The sequence below is a fragment of the Mercenaria mercenaria genome, chromosome 1, assembly GCF_021730395.1.
Source record: "Mercenaria mercenaria strain notata chromosome 1, MADL_Memer_1, whole genome shotgun sequence".
Taxonomy (NCBI): Eukaryota; Metazoa; Mollusca; class Bivalvia; order Venerida; family Veneridae; genus Mercenaria; species Mercenaria mercenaria.
The window spans coordinates 84,630,379-84,649,337 of record NC_069361.1 but is presented as its reverse complement, the minus strand read 5'-3'; the positions used below and the strand labels follow the sequence as shown (position 1 = coordinate 84,649,337).

Genomic DNA, 18,959 nt, shown 5'->3' with positions numbered 1-18,959 from the left:
TTGATGATATCTAGATCAAGTTCGAAACTGGGTCACGTGCCTTCAAAAACTAGGTCAGTAGGTATAAAAATAGAAAAACCTTGTGACCTCTCTAGAGGCCATATATTTCACAAGATCTTCATGAAAATTGGTCAGAATGTTCACCTTGATGATATCTAGGTCAGGTTCAAAACTGGGTCACGTGCCTTCAAAAACTAGGTCAGTAGGTCTAAAAATAGAAAAACCTAGTGACCTCTCTAGAGGCCATATATTTCAAAAGATTTTCATGAAAATTGGTCAGAACGTTCACCTTGATGATATCTAGGTCAAGTTCGAAACTGGGTCACGTGCCTTCAAAAACGAGGTCAGTAGGTCAAATAATAGAAAAACCTTGTGACCTCTCTAGAGGCTATATTTATGTCTCCCCCAGGAGACATATTGTTTTTGCCCTGTCCGTCTGTCCGTCCGTACGTCACACTTCATTTCCGAGCAATAACTGGAGAACCATTTGACCTAGAACCTTCAAACTTCATAGGGTTGTAGGGCTGCTGGAGTAGACGACCCCTATTGTTTTTGGAGTCACTCCGTCAAAGGTCAAGGTCACAGGGGCCTGAACATTGAAAACCATTTCCGATCAATAACTAGAGAACCACTTGACCCAGAATGTTGAAACTTCATAGGATGATTGATCATGAAGAGTAGATGACCCCTATTGATTTTGGGGTCACTCTGTCAAAGGTCAAGGTCACAGGGGCCTGAACATTGAAAACCATTTCCGATCAATAACTAGGGAACCACTTGACCCAGAATGTTGAAACTTCATAGGATGATTGTACATGCAAATTAGATGACCCCTATCGATTTTGGGGTCACTCCATTAAAGGTCAAGGTCACAGGGGCCTGAACATTGAAAACCATTTCCGGTCAGTAACTTGAGAACCACTTGACCCAGAATGTTGAAACTTAATAGGATGATTGGTCATGCAGAGTAGATGACCCCTAACGATTTTGGGTTCACTCTGTGAAAGGTCAAGGTCACAGGGGCCCGAACATTGAAAACCATTTCCGGTCAGTAACTTGAGAACCACTGGACTCAGAATAATGAAACTTCATAGGATGATTGGTCATGCAGAGTAGATGACCCCTAACGATTTTAGGGTCACTCCATCAAAGGTCAAGGCCACAGGGGCCTGAACATGGAAAACCATTTCCAATCAATAACTTGAGAACCTCTCGACCCAGAATGTTGAAACTTCATAGGATGATTGTTCATGCAGAGTAAATGACCCCTATTGTTTTTGGGGTCACTCTGTTAAAGGTCAAGGTCACAGGGGCCTGAACATTGATAACCAGTTCCGATGAATAACTTGAGAACCACTTGACCCAGAATGTTGAAACTTCATAGGATGATTGAACATGCAGAGTAGATGACCCCTATTGATTTTGGGGTCACTCCATTAAAGGTCAAGGTCACAGTGACCTGTTCATGTAAAATCATTTTTTGGAAATAACTTGAGAACCACTTGACCTACACTGTTGAAACTTAATAGGATGATTGGACATGCAGAGTAGATGACCCCTATTTATTTTGAGGTCACTTGATCAAAGATCAAGGTCACAGGAGCCTGGACAGTGACTTGAGAACCACTAGGCCAAGAGTGTTGAAATTTAGCGGGATGACTGGACATGCCAAGTAGATGATCCCTATTGCAGCCAACCATCAGTGTCTCTTTGACTTTCGCTCCTGACCCCTATTGACTTCTTGCCTATAGGACTTTGCATTGGGGGAGACATGCGCTTTTTTACAAAAGCATTTTCTAGTTTTCATGGGATCTGTATGAAAGTTGGTCTGAATGTTCATCTTCATGATATCTAGGTCAAGTTCGAAACTGGGTCACATGCGTTGAAAAACTAGGTCAGTAGGTCTAAAAATAGAAAAACGTTGTGACCTCTCTAGAGGCCATTTATTTCATGAGATCTTCATGTAAATTGGTCAGAATGTTCACCTTGATGATATCTAGGTCAAGTTTGCAAGTGGGTCACATGCCATCAAAATCTAGGTCAGTAGGTCAAATAATAGAAAAACCTTGTGACCTCTCTAGAGGCCATATTTTTCATGGGATGTGTGTGAAAGTTGGTCTGAACGTTCATCTTGATGATATCTAGGTCAAGTTCGAAAGTGGGTCACGTGCCTTTAAAAACTAGGTCAGTAGGTCAAATAATAGAAAAACCTTGTGACCTCTCTAGAGGCCATATTGTTCATGGGATCTGTATGAAAGTTGGTCTGAATGTTCATCTTGATGATATCTAGGTCAAGTTCGAAACTGGGTCACCTGCGGTCAAAAACTAGGTCAGTAGGTTTAAAAATAGAAAAACCTTGTGACCTCTCTAGAGGCCATACTTGTGAATGGATCTTCATAAAAATTGGTCAGAATGTTCATTTTGATGATATCTACGTCAAGTTCGAAAGTGGGTCAAGTGCCGTCAAAAAGTAGGTCAGTAGGGCAAATAATGAAAAAACGTTGTGACCTCTCTAGAGGCCATTTTTTCATGGGATCTGTATGAAAGTTGGTCTGAATGTTCATCTTGATGACATCTAGGTCAAGTTCGAAAGTGGGTCACGTGCCATCAAAAACTAGGTCAGTAGGTCAAATAATAGAAAAACCTTGTGACCTCTCTAGAGGCCATATTTTTCATGGGATCTGTATGAAAGTTGGTCTGAATGTTCATCTTGATGATATCTAGGTCAAGTTCGAAACTGGGTCATGTGCGGTCAAAAACTAGGTCAGTAGGTTTAAAAATAGAAAAACCTTGTGACCTCTCTAGAGGCCATACTTGTGAATGGATCTTCATAAAAATTGGTCAGAATGTTCATCTTGATGATATCTAGGTCAAGTTCGAAAGTGGGTCACGTGCCATCAAAAAGTAGGTCAGTAGGTCAAATAATGAAAAAACGTTGTGACCTCTCTAGTGGCCATATTTTTCATGGGATCTGTATGAAAGTTGGTCTGAATGTTTATTTTGATGATATATAGGTCAAGTTTGAACTGGGTCAGCTGCGATCAAAAACTAGGTCAGTAGGTCTTGAAATAGAAAAACCTTGTGACCTCTCTAGAGGCCATACCCTTGAATGGATCTTCATGAGAATTGGTCAGAATGTTCACCTTGATGATATCTAGGTCAGGTTTGAAACTGGGTCACGTGCCTTAAAAAACTAGGTCAGTAGGTCAAATAATAAAAAAACCTTGTGACCTCTCCAGAGGCCATACTTTTCATGGGATCTGTATGAAAGTTGGTCTGAATGTTCATCTTGATAATATCTAGGTCAAGTTTGAAACTGGGTCAACTGCGGTAAAAAACTAGGTCAGTAGGTCTAAAATTATTAAAATCTTTTGACCTCTCTAGAGACCATATTTTTCAATGGATCTTCATGAAAATTGATCTGAATGTTCACCTTGATGATATCTAGGTCAGTTTCGAAACTGGGTCACGTGCGGTCAAAAACTAGGCCAGTAGTTATAAAAATAGAAAAACCTTGTGACCTCTCTAGAGGCCATATTTTTCATGAGATCTTCATGAAAATTAGTGAGAATGTTCACCTTGATGATATCTAGATAAAGTTCAAAACAGGGTCACGTACCTTCGAAAACTAGGTCAATAGGTCAAATAATAGAAAAACCTTGTGACCTCTCTAGAGACCATATTTTTCAATGGATCTTCATGAAAATTGGTCAGAATTTTTATCTTGATAATATCTAGGTCAAGTTCAAAACTGGGTCACATGAGCTCAAAAACTAGGTCACTATGTCAAAAAAATAGAAAAAACAACGTCATACTCAAAACTGGGTGATGTGGGAAGAGGTGAGCGATTCAGGACCATCATGGTCCTCTTGTTTTTTTGTTACTATACTATATACATAGACACAATCTTGTGCGCACCATCTCTCCTCATCCCCTTGACACAATTTAATGAAATTTCACACAAGTGATCAGTAACAACAATAGTTGTGCATGGGGCATTTTAGGTTCTTTCAGAAAAAAAATTTGCAGAGTTATGGGACTTTGTTTTTTTTAGCTCACCTGTCACAAAGTGACAAGGTGAGCTTTTGTGATCGCGCGGTGTCCGTCGTCCGTGCGTGCGTTCGTAAACTTTTGCTTGCGACCACTCTAGAGGTCACATTTTTCATGGGATCTTTATGAAAGTTGGTCAGAATGTTCATCTTGATGATATCTAGGTCAAATTCGAAACTGGGTCACGTGCCGTCAAAAACTAGGTCAGTAGGTCTAAAAATAGAAAAACCTTGTGACCTCTCTAGAGGCCATATATTTCACAAGATCTTCATGAAAATTGGTCAGAATATTCACCTTGATGATATCTAGGTCAAGTTCGAAACTGGGTCACGTGCCTTCAAAAACTAGGTCAGTAGGTCAAATAATAGAAAAACCTTGTGACCTCTCTAGAGGCCATATTGTTCATGGGATCTGTATGAAAGTTGGTCTGAATGTTCATCTTGATGATATCTAGGTCAGGTTCGAAACTGGGTCACCTGCAGTCAAAAACTAGGTCAGTAGGTCTAAAAATAGAAAAACCTTGTGACCTCTAGAGGCCATATATTTCATGAGATCTTCATGAAAATTGGTCAGAATGTTCACCTTGATGATATCTAGGTCAAGTTCGAAAGTGGGTCAAGTGCCATCAAAAAGTAGGTCAGTAGGTCAAATAATAGAAAAACCTTGTGACCTCTCTAGAGGCCATATATTTCATGGGATCTGTATGAAAGTTGGTCTGAATGTTCATCTTGATGATATCTAGGTCAAGTTCCAAAGTGGGTCATGTGCCATCAAAAACTAGGTCAGTAGGTCAAATAATAGAAAAACCTTGTGACCTCTCTAAAGGTCATATTTTTCATGGGATCTGTATGAAAATTGGTCTGAATGTTCATCTTGATGATATCTAGGTCAGATTCGAAACAGGGTCATGTGCAGTCAAAAACTAGGTCAGTAGGTCTTAAAATAGAAAAACCTTGTGACCTCTCTAGAAGCCATACTTGTGAATGGATCTCCATAAAAATTGGTCAGAATGTTCACGTTGATGATATCTACATCAAGTTTGAAACTGGGTCACGTGCCTTAAAAAACTAGGTCAGTAGGTCAAATAATAAAAAAACCTTGTGATCTCTCTAGAGGCCGTACTTTTCATGGGATCTGTATGAAAGTTGGTCTGAATGTTCATCTTGATAATATCTATGTCAAGTTTGAAACTGGATCAACTGCTGTCAAAAACTAGGTCAGTAGGTCTTAAATTATTAAAAATCTTTTGACCTCTCTAAAGGCCATATTTTTCAATGGATCTTCATGAAAATTGATCTGAATGTTCACCTTGATGATATCTAGGTCAGTTTCGAAACTGGGTCACGTGCGGTCAAAAACTAGGCCAGTAGGTATAAAAATAGAAAAACCTTGTGACCTCTCTAGAGGCCATATTTTTCATGAGATCTTCATGAAAATTAGTGGGAAAGTTCACCTTGATGATATCTAGGTAAAATTCAAAACAGTGTCATGTTCCTTGAAAACTAGGTCAATAGGTCAAATAATAGAAAAACCTTGTGACCTCTCTAGAGACCATATTTTTCAATGGATCTTCATGAAAATTGGTCAGAATTTTTATCTTGATAATATCTAGGTCAAGTTCAAAACTGGGTCACATGAGCTCAAAAACTAGGTCACTATGTCAAATAATAGAAAAAACGACGTCATACTCAAAACTGGGTGATGTGGGAAGAGGTGAGCGATTCAGGACCATCATGGTCCTCTTGTTGTTACTATACTATATACATAGACACAAACTTGTGCGCACCATCTCTCCTCATCCCCTTGACACAATTTAATGAAACTTCACACAAGTGATCAGCAACAACAGAAGTTGTGCATGGGGCATGTTAGGTTCTTTCAGCGACAAAAATTGCAGAGTTATGGGACTTTGTTTCTTGTTAACATACTATGTACATACAGTCTGCATATGCAATCTTGTGCATGCCTAATCTACAAACCCTTGCACACAATTTAATGAAACTTCACACAAGTGATCAGTACCAACCCTAGTTGTGCATGGTGCATGTTACATTCTTTTAGATAAATATTCTGCATAGTTATGGGACTTTGTTTTTTGTTACTATACTGTATACATACAGTCTATATACATACAGTCCACATAATTATGCAATCTTGTGTGCGACAAATTGCAATGTACCTGTGTCAGTGCATGAGGGGGGTACATTCATCACCTTTAGTGATAGCTCTAGTTTATTTGGGTTTTATGGTGCACCAACACAGTATAGGTTATATGGCGCCAAACAGGACTACAAATTTTGGTTCCACATCTCATTTACAACGAAATAAAACATGAGGTATGGAATCAAAATTTGCATACCTGCTGGAATCACAGAGTTACTGCAAAACCAAGTGTTAAGACCCTATTAGTCGCCTCTTACGATCATTCAAGGGTAAGGCAGTGGTTCCAATTCTTTTCATACACAGATCGTCCCAGAACCACATAGGGCCCCTCGTTATTAAGACCTTCCTCGATATTAAGACCAAACATTTCAGAACCAAATAATCTCTTCTTTATATCAGTCAGAAGGGTAGTCTTATTCTATTTTTATTCTATTAACACATGTGAGTTTTTTTTAACAAATTTAATGTTGTAAAATTAATATTGCCTGCTTGATCTGGTATAACTTTGTCATGCTTACAAGCTGACTTACGATTTCCCTGAACTGTCATTGACAAGATGGCAGATGGGAAAATCCAAGAAAAGGTATTATCTATTTATTTGAACTGTATGGACTTAAAGCCTTCTTGTAAACTATCCAATGAATACATTTAACCCAGACAGATTGTATTTGTGAAAATTGCTATGATTTAATTGAATGAAAGTTGTGTACTAAAACTGACTATCAGGATAAGCAAAAACTTGAATCAAGGATCAGGTCATTATATAAATATTTCTCTCAGCCTACCATGTTTTTAGGCTTGGTTTATGTTGAACTTAACCTTTGTCATGCTGGGCAGGATTAATTCTGCCTTTGCGACCAGTGCAGATCATGATCAGCCTGCACATCCATGCAGTCTGATCATGATCTACACTGTTCGTCATTCAGTCAGTGTCTTTTTGGTAAGCACCCCTTTTAACGGTTAATAGTACTGTCCAAATTGAAAGATGGACAAGTTCATTATGTAAATTTAGCAGGGTAAGGGTTAATTAAAGAAAATGTATTTATTACAGTTTATTTACTCCGCATTTATTGCACCAGTTAACTGAAATTGTTTCCTCTTAAGAATAGTTTGAACCCCACATGTATTAGCAAGATTGGCAGACATATACGCACAGTTTGAAGGTATTTCTCCCAGAATTAGATATCACAATTGGTAAAATACAGTGGCATGTCAAGATAATTTCATAGTAGATTCAAGCTTATATCAGAATCAGAATGATGTTCCAGTTTAGTGTTTGAGTAATACGAACTGAATGTCATTCCATAATATTAAAGGTCCAGTCTATCAAAGAGAAGAGAATCAGGAAGTATCTGTGATTGTGAGTTGTTCTTGTACCGGAGGTTGTTCAGCAGAGACATGTCAGTGTTGTGTGAAGGGAACTACATGTACAGAGGGAATGTGTGACTGTGTCAACTGTAGGAACCCTCTGAATATTCTACATCAGCTTGGACTTCCGGCTGAGAGAGCAAGGACAGATCCATGTCTTATGGAAAATATTTATCAGGTAGTGTCGAGTAAATTAACACTAATTATAATTCAGTGTTAAATTTGTGTGACTGGACAATACTATGTTTCTAAGGTGAGAATATTAAATTTCCTCTGCTGAGATATGAAGTTTATACCGCAGAGGAAGATGATTTTTAGCTTGACTGTCCAAAGCATTATTTTGTACCCTCCCTGATCTCAGAACCAGCATCCTCATTGCCGATTAAAGTTTTATGACAAACTTCTTTCTTTCACTGTATCTTCTTATCTACTTTCCCTTTTATCATCAAACTTCACATGAGGATTGGTCGTTGTGAGAGGTTGACATTTGATAGTTTAGAGTCTGGTATCCCAAAGGTGAAGGTCACTGAGATATTAATAATTGAGCCATGCCATGAGAAAATCAACATAGTGGGTTTGCGACCAGCATGGATCCAGACCAGCCTGCGCATCTGCGCAGTCTGGTCAGGATCCATGCTGTTCGCTTTCAAAGTCTATTGCAATTAGAGAAACTGTTAGCAAACAGCATGGATCCTGACCAGACTGTGCGGATGCGCAGGCTTGTCTGGATCCATGCTGGTCGCAAAGCCACTATGTTGGTTTTCTCATGGCGCGGCTCAAAATTTTATATTGGTTAAAGTTTTATGGCAAGCTTTATAATTCCAGTGTATCTTCTTAATTACAGTTTCTAATAGTATCAAACTTCACATAAGGGTTGGTCTTGGTAAGGGGAAGACATCTAGTAGTTTTGGGTAAAGGTCTTCAAAGATAAAGGTCACTAGGGTCAGATATTGTAAAAGTGCAAGCTCCTTAACTACTGTCCCTTATCTATCATACTTTACATATAAAAAGAACTGAACTTGTGAAGGGACAAACGTCTTGGTGTAGGATCATGTACCCCAAAACAAGGTCACTGGGATCAAATTTGTAAGCATTGTTGAAAATTCTGTCAGTTTCTCTTTATCTTCTTATACTAACATTAATGTTGTAATGTTTCTCATACCCCACCTCCCATGAAAATGTATTTTTTAGCTCACCTGTCACAAAGTGACAAGGTGAGCTTTTGTGATCGCGCAGTGTCCGGCGTCCGTCCGTCAGTCCGTGCGTGTGTCCGTGCGTGCGTGCGTCCGTAAACTTTTGCTTGTGACCTCTCTAGAGGTCACATTTTTCGTGGGATCTTTATGAAAGTTGGTCAGAATGTTCATCTTGATGATATCTAGGTCAAGTTCGAAACTGGGTCACGTGCCATCAAAAACTAGGTCAGTAGGTCTAAAAATAGAAAAACCTTGTGACCTCTCTAGAGGCCATAATTTTCAATGGATCTTCATGAAAATTGGTCGGAATGTTCACCTTGATGATATCTAGGTCAAGTTCGAAACTGGGTCACTTGCTTTCAAAAACTAGGTCAGTACGTCTAAAAATAGAAAAGCCTTGTGACCTCTCTAGAGGCCATATATTTCACAAGATCTTCATGAAAGTTGGTCAGAACGTTCTCCTTGATGATATCTAGGTCAAGTTCGAAACTGGGTCACGTGCCATTAAAAACTAGGTCAGTAGGTCAAATAATAGAAAAACCTTGTGACCTCTCTAAAGGCCATATTTTTCATGGGATCTGTATGAAAGTTGCTCTGAATGTTCATCTTGATGATATCTAGGTCAAGTTCGAAACTGGGTCACGTGCGGTCAAAAACTAGGTCAGTAGGTCTAAAAATAGAAAAACCTTGTGACCTTTCTAGAGGCCATATATTTCACAAGATCTTCATGAAAATTGGTCAGAACGTTCACCTTGATGATATCTAGGTCAAGTTCGAAACTGGGTCACGTGCCATCGAAAACTAGGTCAATAGGTCAAATAATAAAAAACCTTGTGACCTCTCTAAAGGCCAAATTTTTCATGGGATCTGTATGAAAGTTGGTCTGAATGTTCATCTTGATGATATCTAGGTCAAGTTCGAAACTGGGTCACGTGCCATCAAAAACTAGGTCAGTAGGTCTAAAAATAGAAAAACCTTGTGACCTCTCTAGAGGCCATAATTTTCAATGGATCTTCATGAAAATTGGTCGGAATGTTCACCTTGATGATATCTAGGTCAAGTTCGAAACTGGGTCACTTGCTTTCAAAAGCTAGGTCAGTAGGTCTAAAAATAGAAAAACCTTGTGACCTCTCTAGAGGCCATATATTTCACAAGATCTTCATGAAAGTTGGTCAGAACGTTCTCCTTGATGATATCTAGGTCAAGTTCGAAACTGGGTCACGTGCCATTAAAAACTAGGTCAGTAGGTCAAATAATAGAAAAACCTTGTGACCTCTCTAAAGGCCATATTTTTCATGGGATCTGTATGAAAGTTGCTCTGAATGTTCATCTTGATGATATCTAGGTCAAGTTCGAAACTGGGTCACGTGCGGTCAAAAACTAGGTCAGTAGGTCTAAAAATAGAAAAACCTTGTGACCTTTCTAGAGGCCATATATTTCACAAGATCTTCATGAAAATTGGTCAGAACGTTCACCTTGATGATATCTAGGTCAAGTTCGAAACTGGGTCACGTGCCATCAAAAACTAGGTCAATAGGTCAAATAATAGAAAAACCTTGTGACCTCTCTAAAGGCCAAATTTTTCATTGGATCTGTATGAAAGTTGGTCTGAATGTTCATCTTGATGATAACTAGGTCAAGTTCGAAACTTGGTCAACTGCGGTCAAAAACTAGGTTAGTAGGTCTAAAAATAGAAAAACCTTTTGACCTCTCTAGAGGCCATATATTTCATGAAATCTTCATGAAAATTGGTCAGAATGTTCACCTTGATGATATCTAGGTCAAGTTCGAAAGTGGGTCACATGCCATCAAAAAGTAGGTCAGTAGGTCAAATAATAGAAAAACCTTGTGACCTCTCTAGAGGCCATATTTTTCATGGGATCTGTATGAAAGTTGGTCTGAATGTTCATCTTGATGACATCTAGTCAAGTTTGAAAGTGGGTCACGTGCCATCAAAAACTAGGTCAGTAGGTCAAATAATAGAAAAACCTTGTGACCTCTCTAAAGGCCATATTTTTCAACGGATCTTCATGAAAGTTGGTCTGAATGTTCATCTTGATGATATCTAGGCTAAGTTCGAAACAGGGTCATGTGCGGTCAAAAACTAGGTCAATAGGTCTAAAAATAGAAAAACCTTGTGACCTCTCTAGAGGCCATACTTGTGAATAGATCTCTATAAAAATTGGTCAGAATGTTCATCTTGATGATATCTAGGTCAAGTTCGAAAGTGGGTCACGTGCCATCAAGAAGTAGCTCAGTAGGTCAAATAATGAAAAAACGTTGTGACCTCTCTAGAGGCCATTTTTTTCATGGGATCTGTATGAAAGTTGGTCTGAATGTTTATCTTGATGATATATAGGTCAAGTTCGAAACTGGGTCAACTGTGATCAAAAACTAGGTCAGTAGGTCTTGAAATAGAAAAACCTTGTGACCTCTCTAGAGGCCATACCCTTGAATGGATCTTCATGAAAATTGTTCAGAATGTTCACCTTGATGATATCTAGGTCAAGTTTGAAACTGGGTCACATGCCTTAAAAAACTAGGTCAATAGGTCAAATAATAGAAAAACCTTGTGATCTCTCTAGAGACCATATTTTTCAATGGATCTTCATGAAAATTGGTCAGAATTTTTATCTTGATAATATCTAGGTCAAGTTCAAAACTGGGTCACATGAGCTCAAAAACTAGGTCACTATGTCAAATAATAGAAAAAACGACGTCATACTCAAAACTGGATCATGTGGGAAGAGGTGAGCGATTCAGGACCATCATGGTCCTCTTGTTTAGCTCACCTAAGCAATGCTCAGGTGAGTTTTTGTGATCACTCGATGTCCGGCGTCTGTCGTCTGTCTGTCAACATTTAGCTTGTGTATGCGATAGAGGCTGTATTTTTCAACTGATCTTCGTGAAATTTGGACAGAATGATTACATTGATGTAATCTAGGCCGAGTTCGAAAATGGGTCATCTTGGGTCAAAAACTAGGTCACTAGATCAAATAAAAGAAAAACTTTGTGTATGCGATAGAGTCTGTATTTTTCAACTGATCTTCATGAAATTTGGTCAGAATGATAACCTTGAGGAAATCTAGGCCGGGTTCAAAAATGGGTCATCTGGGGTCAAAAACTAGGTCACTAGGTCAAATCAAGGAAAAATCTTGTGTATGTGATAGAGGCTGTATTTTTCAATTAATCTTCATGAATTTTGGTCAGAATGATTACCTTGATGAAATCTAGGCCGAGTTCGAAAATTGGTCATCTGGGGTCAAAAACTAGGTCACTAGGTCAAATCAAAGAAAAACCTTGTGTATGCGATAGAGGCTGTATTTTTCAATTAATCTTCATAAATTCTGGTCAGAATGATTACCTTGATAAAATCTAGGCAGAGTTCGAAAATGGGTCATCTGGGGTCAAAAACTAGGTCACTAGGTCAAATCAAAGAAAAACCTTGTGTATGCAATAGAGGCTGTATTTTTCAGCTGATCTTCATGAATTTTAGTCAGAACAATTACATTGATGAAATTTAGGCCCATTTTGAAAATGGGTCATCTGGGCTCAAAAACTAGGTCACTAGGTCAAATCAAAGGAAAACCTTGTGTATGCGATAGAGGCTGTATTTTTCAACTGATCTTCCTGAAATTAAGTCAGAATGGTAACCTAAATGAAATTTAGGCTGAGTTTGAAAATGGGTCATCTGGGATCAAAAAGTAGGTCACTAGGTCAAATCAAAGAAAAGCCTCCTGTATGCGATAGAGGCTGTATTTTTCAATTGATCTTCATGAAATTTGGTTAGAATGATTGCATTGATGAAATATAGGTCAGTTGCAAATATGGGTCATCTGGGGTCAAAAAGTAGGTCACTAGGTCAAATCAAAGGAAAACCTTGTGTATGCGATAGAGGATGTATTTTTCAGTTGATCTTCCTGAAATTAAGTCAGAATGATTGCCTGGATGAAATCTAGATAGAATTTGAATATGGGTCATCTTGGGTCAAAAAATAGGTCACTAGGTAAAATCAAAGAAAAACCTTGTGTATGCGATAGAGGCTGTATTTTTCAACTGATCTTCATGAAATTTTGCCAGAATGATAGCCTTGATGAAATCTAGGTCAAGTTAGAATATGGGTCATCTGGGTTCCAAAACTAGGTCACTAGTTCAAAACAAGGAAAAACCTTGTGTATGCAATAGGGGCTGTGTTTTACACTGGATTTTCATAAAATTTAGTCAGAATGGTTGCCTTGATAAAATCTAGGTCATGTGCAAATATGGTTAGTCTGGGGTCAAAAACTAGGTCACTATGTCAAATCAAAGTAAAACCTTGTGTATGCGATAGAGGCTGTATTTTTCAATTGATCTTCATGAAATTTGGTCAGAATGATAGCCTTGATGAAATCTAAGTCAGTTTCGAATATGGGTAATCTGGGGTCAAAAACTAGGTCACTAGGTCAAATAAAAAAAATACTTGTTTATATTAAGATTTTTGCTCCAATTTTAATGATAATTGGTCAGAATATTTTGATGCCCCCAGCATTTACTGATGCGGGAGGCATATAGTGATTGTCCTGTCCGTCCGTCAGTACGAGGTTAACCAAATGGGACCGTTTCGTCTAGCATCAGTACACCTTACTAGAATGACTTGATACTAATGCAGATGTAACCTGTGACCATTCCTCATCTTCAGACATCACCTGACCTCAGTTTGACCTTGACCTTGACCTCATTTTGGACTTAGGTTGCTTTATATGCGCCATCTCTTGGTTAACCAAATGGGATCGTTCTGTCTAGCATCAATACCCCTTACAAGAATGAATTGATACTAATACAGATGTAAACTGTAACCATTCCTCATCTTCAAACATCACCTGACCTCAGTTTGACCTTGACCTTGACCTCGTTTAGGACTTAGGTGCAAAATCTATCGACAAGGATGCCACTGGGGGCATCAAGCGTTTATTGAACGCATCTCCTTGTTTTCCATGAAATCACTAGGTCAAACATGTTTACACTGTTATGGTGTGTTTCTCAGGTGAGCGACCTAGGGCCATCTTGGCCCTCTTGTTTACATTACGCACACCTGTATGTTGTACTTTTTCTAAGTACCAGTATCCTTTGTGTCCTCCAACGTCTTAGCCATACCCCCACCCATTTCACTCCTCTAATATATGTTTAATTTTGTTTCTTAGATTTCCTGATACCCTTCACTTAACTCCACCCCCATCAATCCATTGACGAAATTTACATTTTTCACATTAACTTCTATCTCATTCATTTTTAGCTCACCTGAGCTCAAAGGTGAGCTTTTGTGAGCGCCCTGTGTCTGTCGTCCGTCGTCAACAATTTGACTGTTAACACTCTAGAGGTCACAATTTTGGCCCAAACTTAATGAAACTTGGTCAGAATGTTACCCTCAATAAAATCTTGGACGAGTTCGATATTGGGTCATCAGGGGTCAAAAACTAGATCACCAGGTCAAATCAAAGGAAAAGCTTGCTAACACTCTAGAGGTCACAATTTTGGCCCAATCTTAATGAAACTTGGTCAGAATGTTACCCTCAATAAAATCTTGGACGAGTATGTTATTGGGTCATCTGGGGATAAAAACTAGGCAACCTGGTCAAATCAAAGGAAAAGCTTGTTAACACTTTAGAGGTCACAATTTGGGCCCAATCTTAATGAAACTTGGTCAGAATGTTACCCTTAATAAAATCTTGGATGATTTTGATATTGTGTCAACCTGGGTAAAAAACTAGGTCACCAGGTCAAATCAAAGGAAAAGCTTGTTAACACTGTAGAGGCCAGATTTATGACTGTGTCTTCATGAAACTTTGTCAGAATGTTAATCTTGATGATCTATAGGTCAAGTTCAAACCTGGGTCAGGTGGGGTCAAAAACAAGGTCACTAGGTCAAATCAAAGGAAAAGCTTATTAACACTAATCTTAATGAAACTTGGTCAGAATGTTACCCTCAATAAAATCTTGGACGAGTATGTTATTGGGTCATCTGGGGATAAAAACTAGGCAACCTGGTCAAATCAAAGGAAAAGCTTGTTAACACTTTAGAGGTCACAATTTGGGCCCAATCTTAATGAAACTTGGTCAGAATGTTACCCTTAATAAAATCTTGGATGATTTTGATATTGGGTCAACCGGGGTAAAAAACTAGGTCACCAGGTCAAATCAAAGGAAAAGCTTGTTAACACTGTAGAGGCCACATTTATGACTGTATCTTCATGAAACTTGGTCAGAATGTTAATCTTGATGATCTCAAGGTCCAGTTTGAATCTGGGTCATGTAGAGTAAAAAACTAGGTCACCAGGTCAAATCAAAGGAAAAGTTAGTTTACACTGTAGAGGCCACATTTATGACCATATCTTAATGAAACTTGATATGTATGTTAATCTTGATTATCTATAGGTCAAGTTCAAATCTGGGTTAGGTGGGGTCAAAAACTAGGTCACTAGGTCAGATCAAAGGAAAAGCTTGTTAACACTCTAGAGGCCACATTTAAGACTGTATCTTCATGAAACTTAGCCAGAATGTTAATCTTGATGATCGTTAGGTCAAATTCGAATCTGGGTCATGTAGGGTCAAAAACTAGGTCACTGGGTCAAATCAAAGGAAAAGCTATTTAAACACTTTAGAGGCCACATTTATGACCATATCTTAATGAAACTTGGTCAGAATGTTAATCTTGATGATCTTTAGGTCAATAGGTCAGGTCAGCGATACAGGGCCTTCATAGCCCTCTTGTATTTCTTCATACCTGCTCCACATCTTTGATTTTCTCCCCACCCCACTTCCAACACCCTGATCTGTCCTTCTGACAGCTTTTATTAACCAGGTTTTCAACGAAAAATAGATTGGGGTATGTCGTTGGTCGGGCGGGCGGCGTCAAACTGGTGTTTCCGGTCAATAACTTTTGTTTCGGTAAAGATATTTGAATAAAACTTGGTATGTATGTAGCTTATATCAAGACAAAGGCTGGGATTGATTTTGGGGTTTCTGGGGTCAAGGTCAAGGTCACTGTTACTTAAAATAGAAAAAGGGTTTCCGGTCAATAACTTAACTTAGGAATGAGCTATCATGATGAAACTTGGTATGTATGTTGCTTATATCAAGACAAAGGCTGGGATTGATTTTGGGGTTTCTGGGATCAAGGTCAAGGTCATTGTTACTAAAAATAGGGTTAGGGTTAGGTTAGGGTTAGGGTTAGCATATCTTCTACATGCATGGAGGGATTTTGATGAAAGTTGGCACAATTGTTCACCAACATGAGACGGAGTGTCGTGCGCAAGAACCAGGTCCCTAGGTCTAAGGTCAAGGTCACACTTAGAGGTCAAAGGATACAAGAATGAAAACTTTGTCCGGAGCATATCTTCTTCACGCATAGAGGGATTTTGATATAACTTGGCACAATTATACACCATCATGAGACGAAGTGTCTTGCGCAGTTCTCTTCTTTAGAATTACTTTAAATAGCTTATATTGTAACTTTTTCATTACTAGACGTAGGGAAAAATCAAGACCACTTTTCTGTAGTACAACATGCATGTTACATCCAATTTTGAGGTGTATTTTGACCAATCTCTGCCTGGTAAGGATTTCTGTGTGGACTTACAATTATTTTTTTTTGTATTTTTTTTTTTTTTTTCTTTTTAAAGATTAACTTCCCTTAGTTGTTACTATAAATAACTTATATTGTAACTTTTTTATAATTTACCGTAGGAAAAAACCAAGACCACTTTCCTGTGGTACAACATAGTTATTACTTTCTAATTTTAGGTGTATTTTAAGGTATCTCTACCTGGTAAGGAGTTTTTTTGTGGACTTAGAAAAACAAAAGAATTACAATGATTACTAAACAACCACAAAATTAAAATTACGTCTGCAAGTACAGGTGCTAGAGTAAAGAAATTTGCTGTGATGGGCGTATATTGTGACACTCTGGCACTCTTGTTTATTCTTATGAAAAGTGTTGAAAACCTGGTTTCGTGGCATTGCCGCGTTTCTTGTTTTGCAATACAACAGAGAACATTCTTTTTTCACTTAATTCATTTTCTTTAAGAGAATATTTTAGGTTTGGTTTATTGGCTTGTATTACATATTACTGCTTGACTTACTTTTGAAATCATCAAATTAACCAATATATGTCAGCTTTTTAAACTTGAACTGAAAGTTCCAGTCATTGGTATGTGTCCATGTCCTGACTGTATGTATGTTTTCACACAGATAAAGAGGTTGGACTGCTATGTAAAGACACAGTTGATACTGGAGTGTTGTCACACACCTGTGTTATTGTTTAGCTGTATACCCGGGGAGATCAGGTGTGTCAATCCTGAATGTATGGCAAGGTACAAGTACTCATGGTGTACAGGTAGGTAACCCAACTACATGTACTTACACTGTACTTATATGCATAGCAGAATTTTATATATCCACGATCAAGAACATAGTGGCTGCAATTTAGTAGGCTTAGTTTTAAATACAGATGAAACTCAATATCTTGAAGTTAAACTTTGCTTATTTCAAAGTTCCCACTATCTCAATGATAGGTGCACAAAATATCATTTTAAGTTGAATTTCTGTTATCTCTATATAAAACACTGATCCCTTGGAATTCAAGATACCGTGTTTCAACGCTATTTAAAAGTGATCCAAAAGCTTTTTTGAAGAACATTGAAAGCAGTTAATAACAGTTTACATGATCAGAGCTCCAGATAAGCTGCATATTTACGCAATTAAAATTGCAGAAATCCCAATTGAATTCATAGTGTGCGTACTGAAACGCAAGTAAAATTCCTAATACCCAATTCGTAAAAAATCGCTTGCGTATATCATTTTCCTTATGACTAGAATGGGTACGAGACTTTTAACACTAGATTTGACTGACTGGTTATACGTTACCACAGAACAGGTTGCAATTTATTTGAAAAATCACAGGACCATTCAGTCGGCTGATTGGTGTTATTTGAACGCTTTGTAAACAATTTTACGCCGATAAAATGTAAAAGAGGTTGTAGAAAAAACATTGTTGCAGCACAAACAAACAAATTAGTGGGATATTTTGCGGTTCAACAATGACAGTTATCTGTTTGTGACGATGTAGTGTCACCAGTACTGGATGACATCTTTTGGGAGAATGCATATTGCGGTGACCACATCGTTCGGGATATTGTGGATGAATTGATCTCCGACTGCATTAAAAGTGAAAAAGAAAAGACCAGTATGGAACATTCATTACAATTTTAAATACATTTTTGTATTAAACATTGAAGGGCGCCATTAAAGTAATTAGGTACTTTGTCAATCCTGTTTAATGATATATACCATGTATACTGTAAGCAAAAATTGCTCAATTGTTAGTGCGAGATTGGTAAAATACCCAATTGATTTTAGCAAATACCCAATTACTTCTGAAAAGGCTGGGTAATGATATTATTTTTACCCAATTCAAATTTCCAATACCCAATTCAGACAAAAAGTGATGGGTAAATACCCAATTGCACCAAAAGCTTATCTGGAGCTCTGCATGATCAAACTTTGTGTAGCTCAGTCTGCATGAAGAAATAAAACAATTCGCATCAGGTAATGTTTAGATTTGTTTACTTTTTGAAGAACATGGTCTGGAAAGGGAGATTATTTAAATGAATTATATTTTAATTGAGTAATGTCCATGAAGGCAAAAGTAATTTCCAGGAAGTGTCGACGTAACTTCTTATATCAACAAATGAAGAGCTCTGGGCAAAGACAAAGATTCTCTTAACCTTTAGCCTGCTGGCAGCAAGTGATTCTGCTTTTGCGACCAGTGCAGACCAAGATCAGCCTGCACATCCGTGCTGTCTGCACTGTTCGCTTTTCAGTCAGTAAATTTTCAGTGAACTCCCCTTCGAATAATAAATGGTATTGCCCAAATTGAATGATGGACCAGTCCATTTTAGAAATTTGGCAGGATAAGGGTTAAAAGAGTCAATGCTGAAATATTGGTAGTAGGCTGCTAATCTATTCTGTTCCATTTTAACAGCACGGCTATTGAATGAGGACAGTTCACCAAGAAATCATTGTATCAAATGTGGAAAATGCACAGACTTCAGGAATGAGCACTGCCAGGTAAGGTATTCATATATAGGAAAGTCACTGTTACACTAAGTGTTTCAAGTATTGAAGTAATTAATTTTGTTGTTTTGGCTC

At 38.1% G+C, this 18,959-nt stretch overlaps 1 protein-coding gene across 1 annotated transcript in view; it reads left to right on the top strand.

Annotated features, from left to right (window-relative positions):
- The window catches only part of LOC123531973 (uncharacterized), a 33,510-nt gene that overhangs the window by 8,956 nt on the left and 5,595 nt on the right, over positions 1-18,959 (top strand). Inside the window, exons 7-9 of the mRNA XM_045313301.2 lie at positions 7,530-7,759; positions 17,001-17,145; positions 18,793-18,878. Coding sequence (XP_045169236.2) covers positions 7,530-7,759; positions 17,001-17,145; positions 18,793-18,878 — 461 coding nt within the window. The remainder of the gene's footprint in view (positions 1-7,529; positions 7,760-17,000; positions 17,146-18,792; positions 18,879-18,959) is intronic.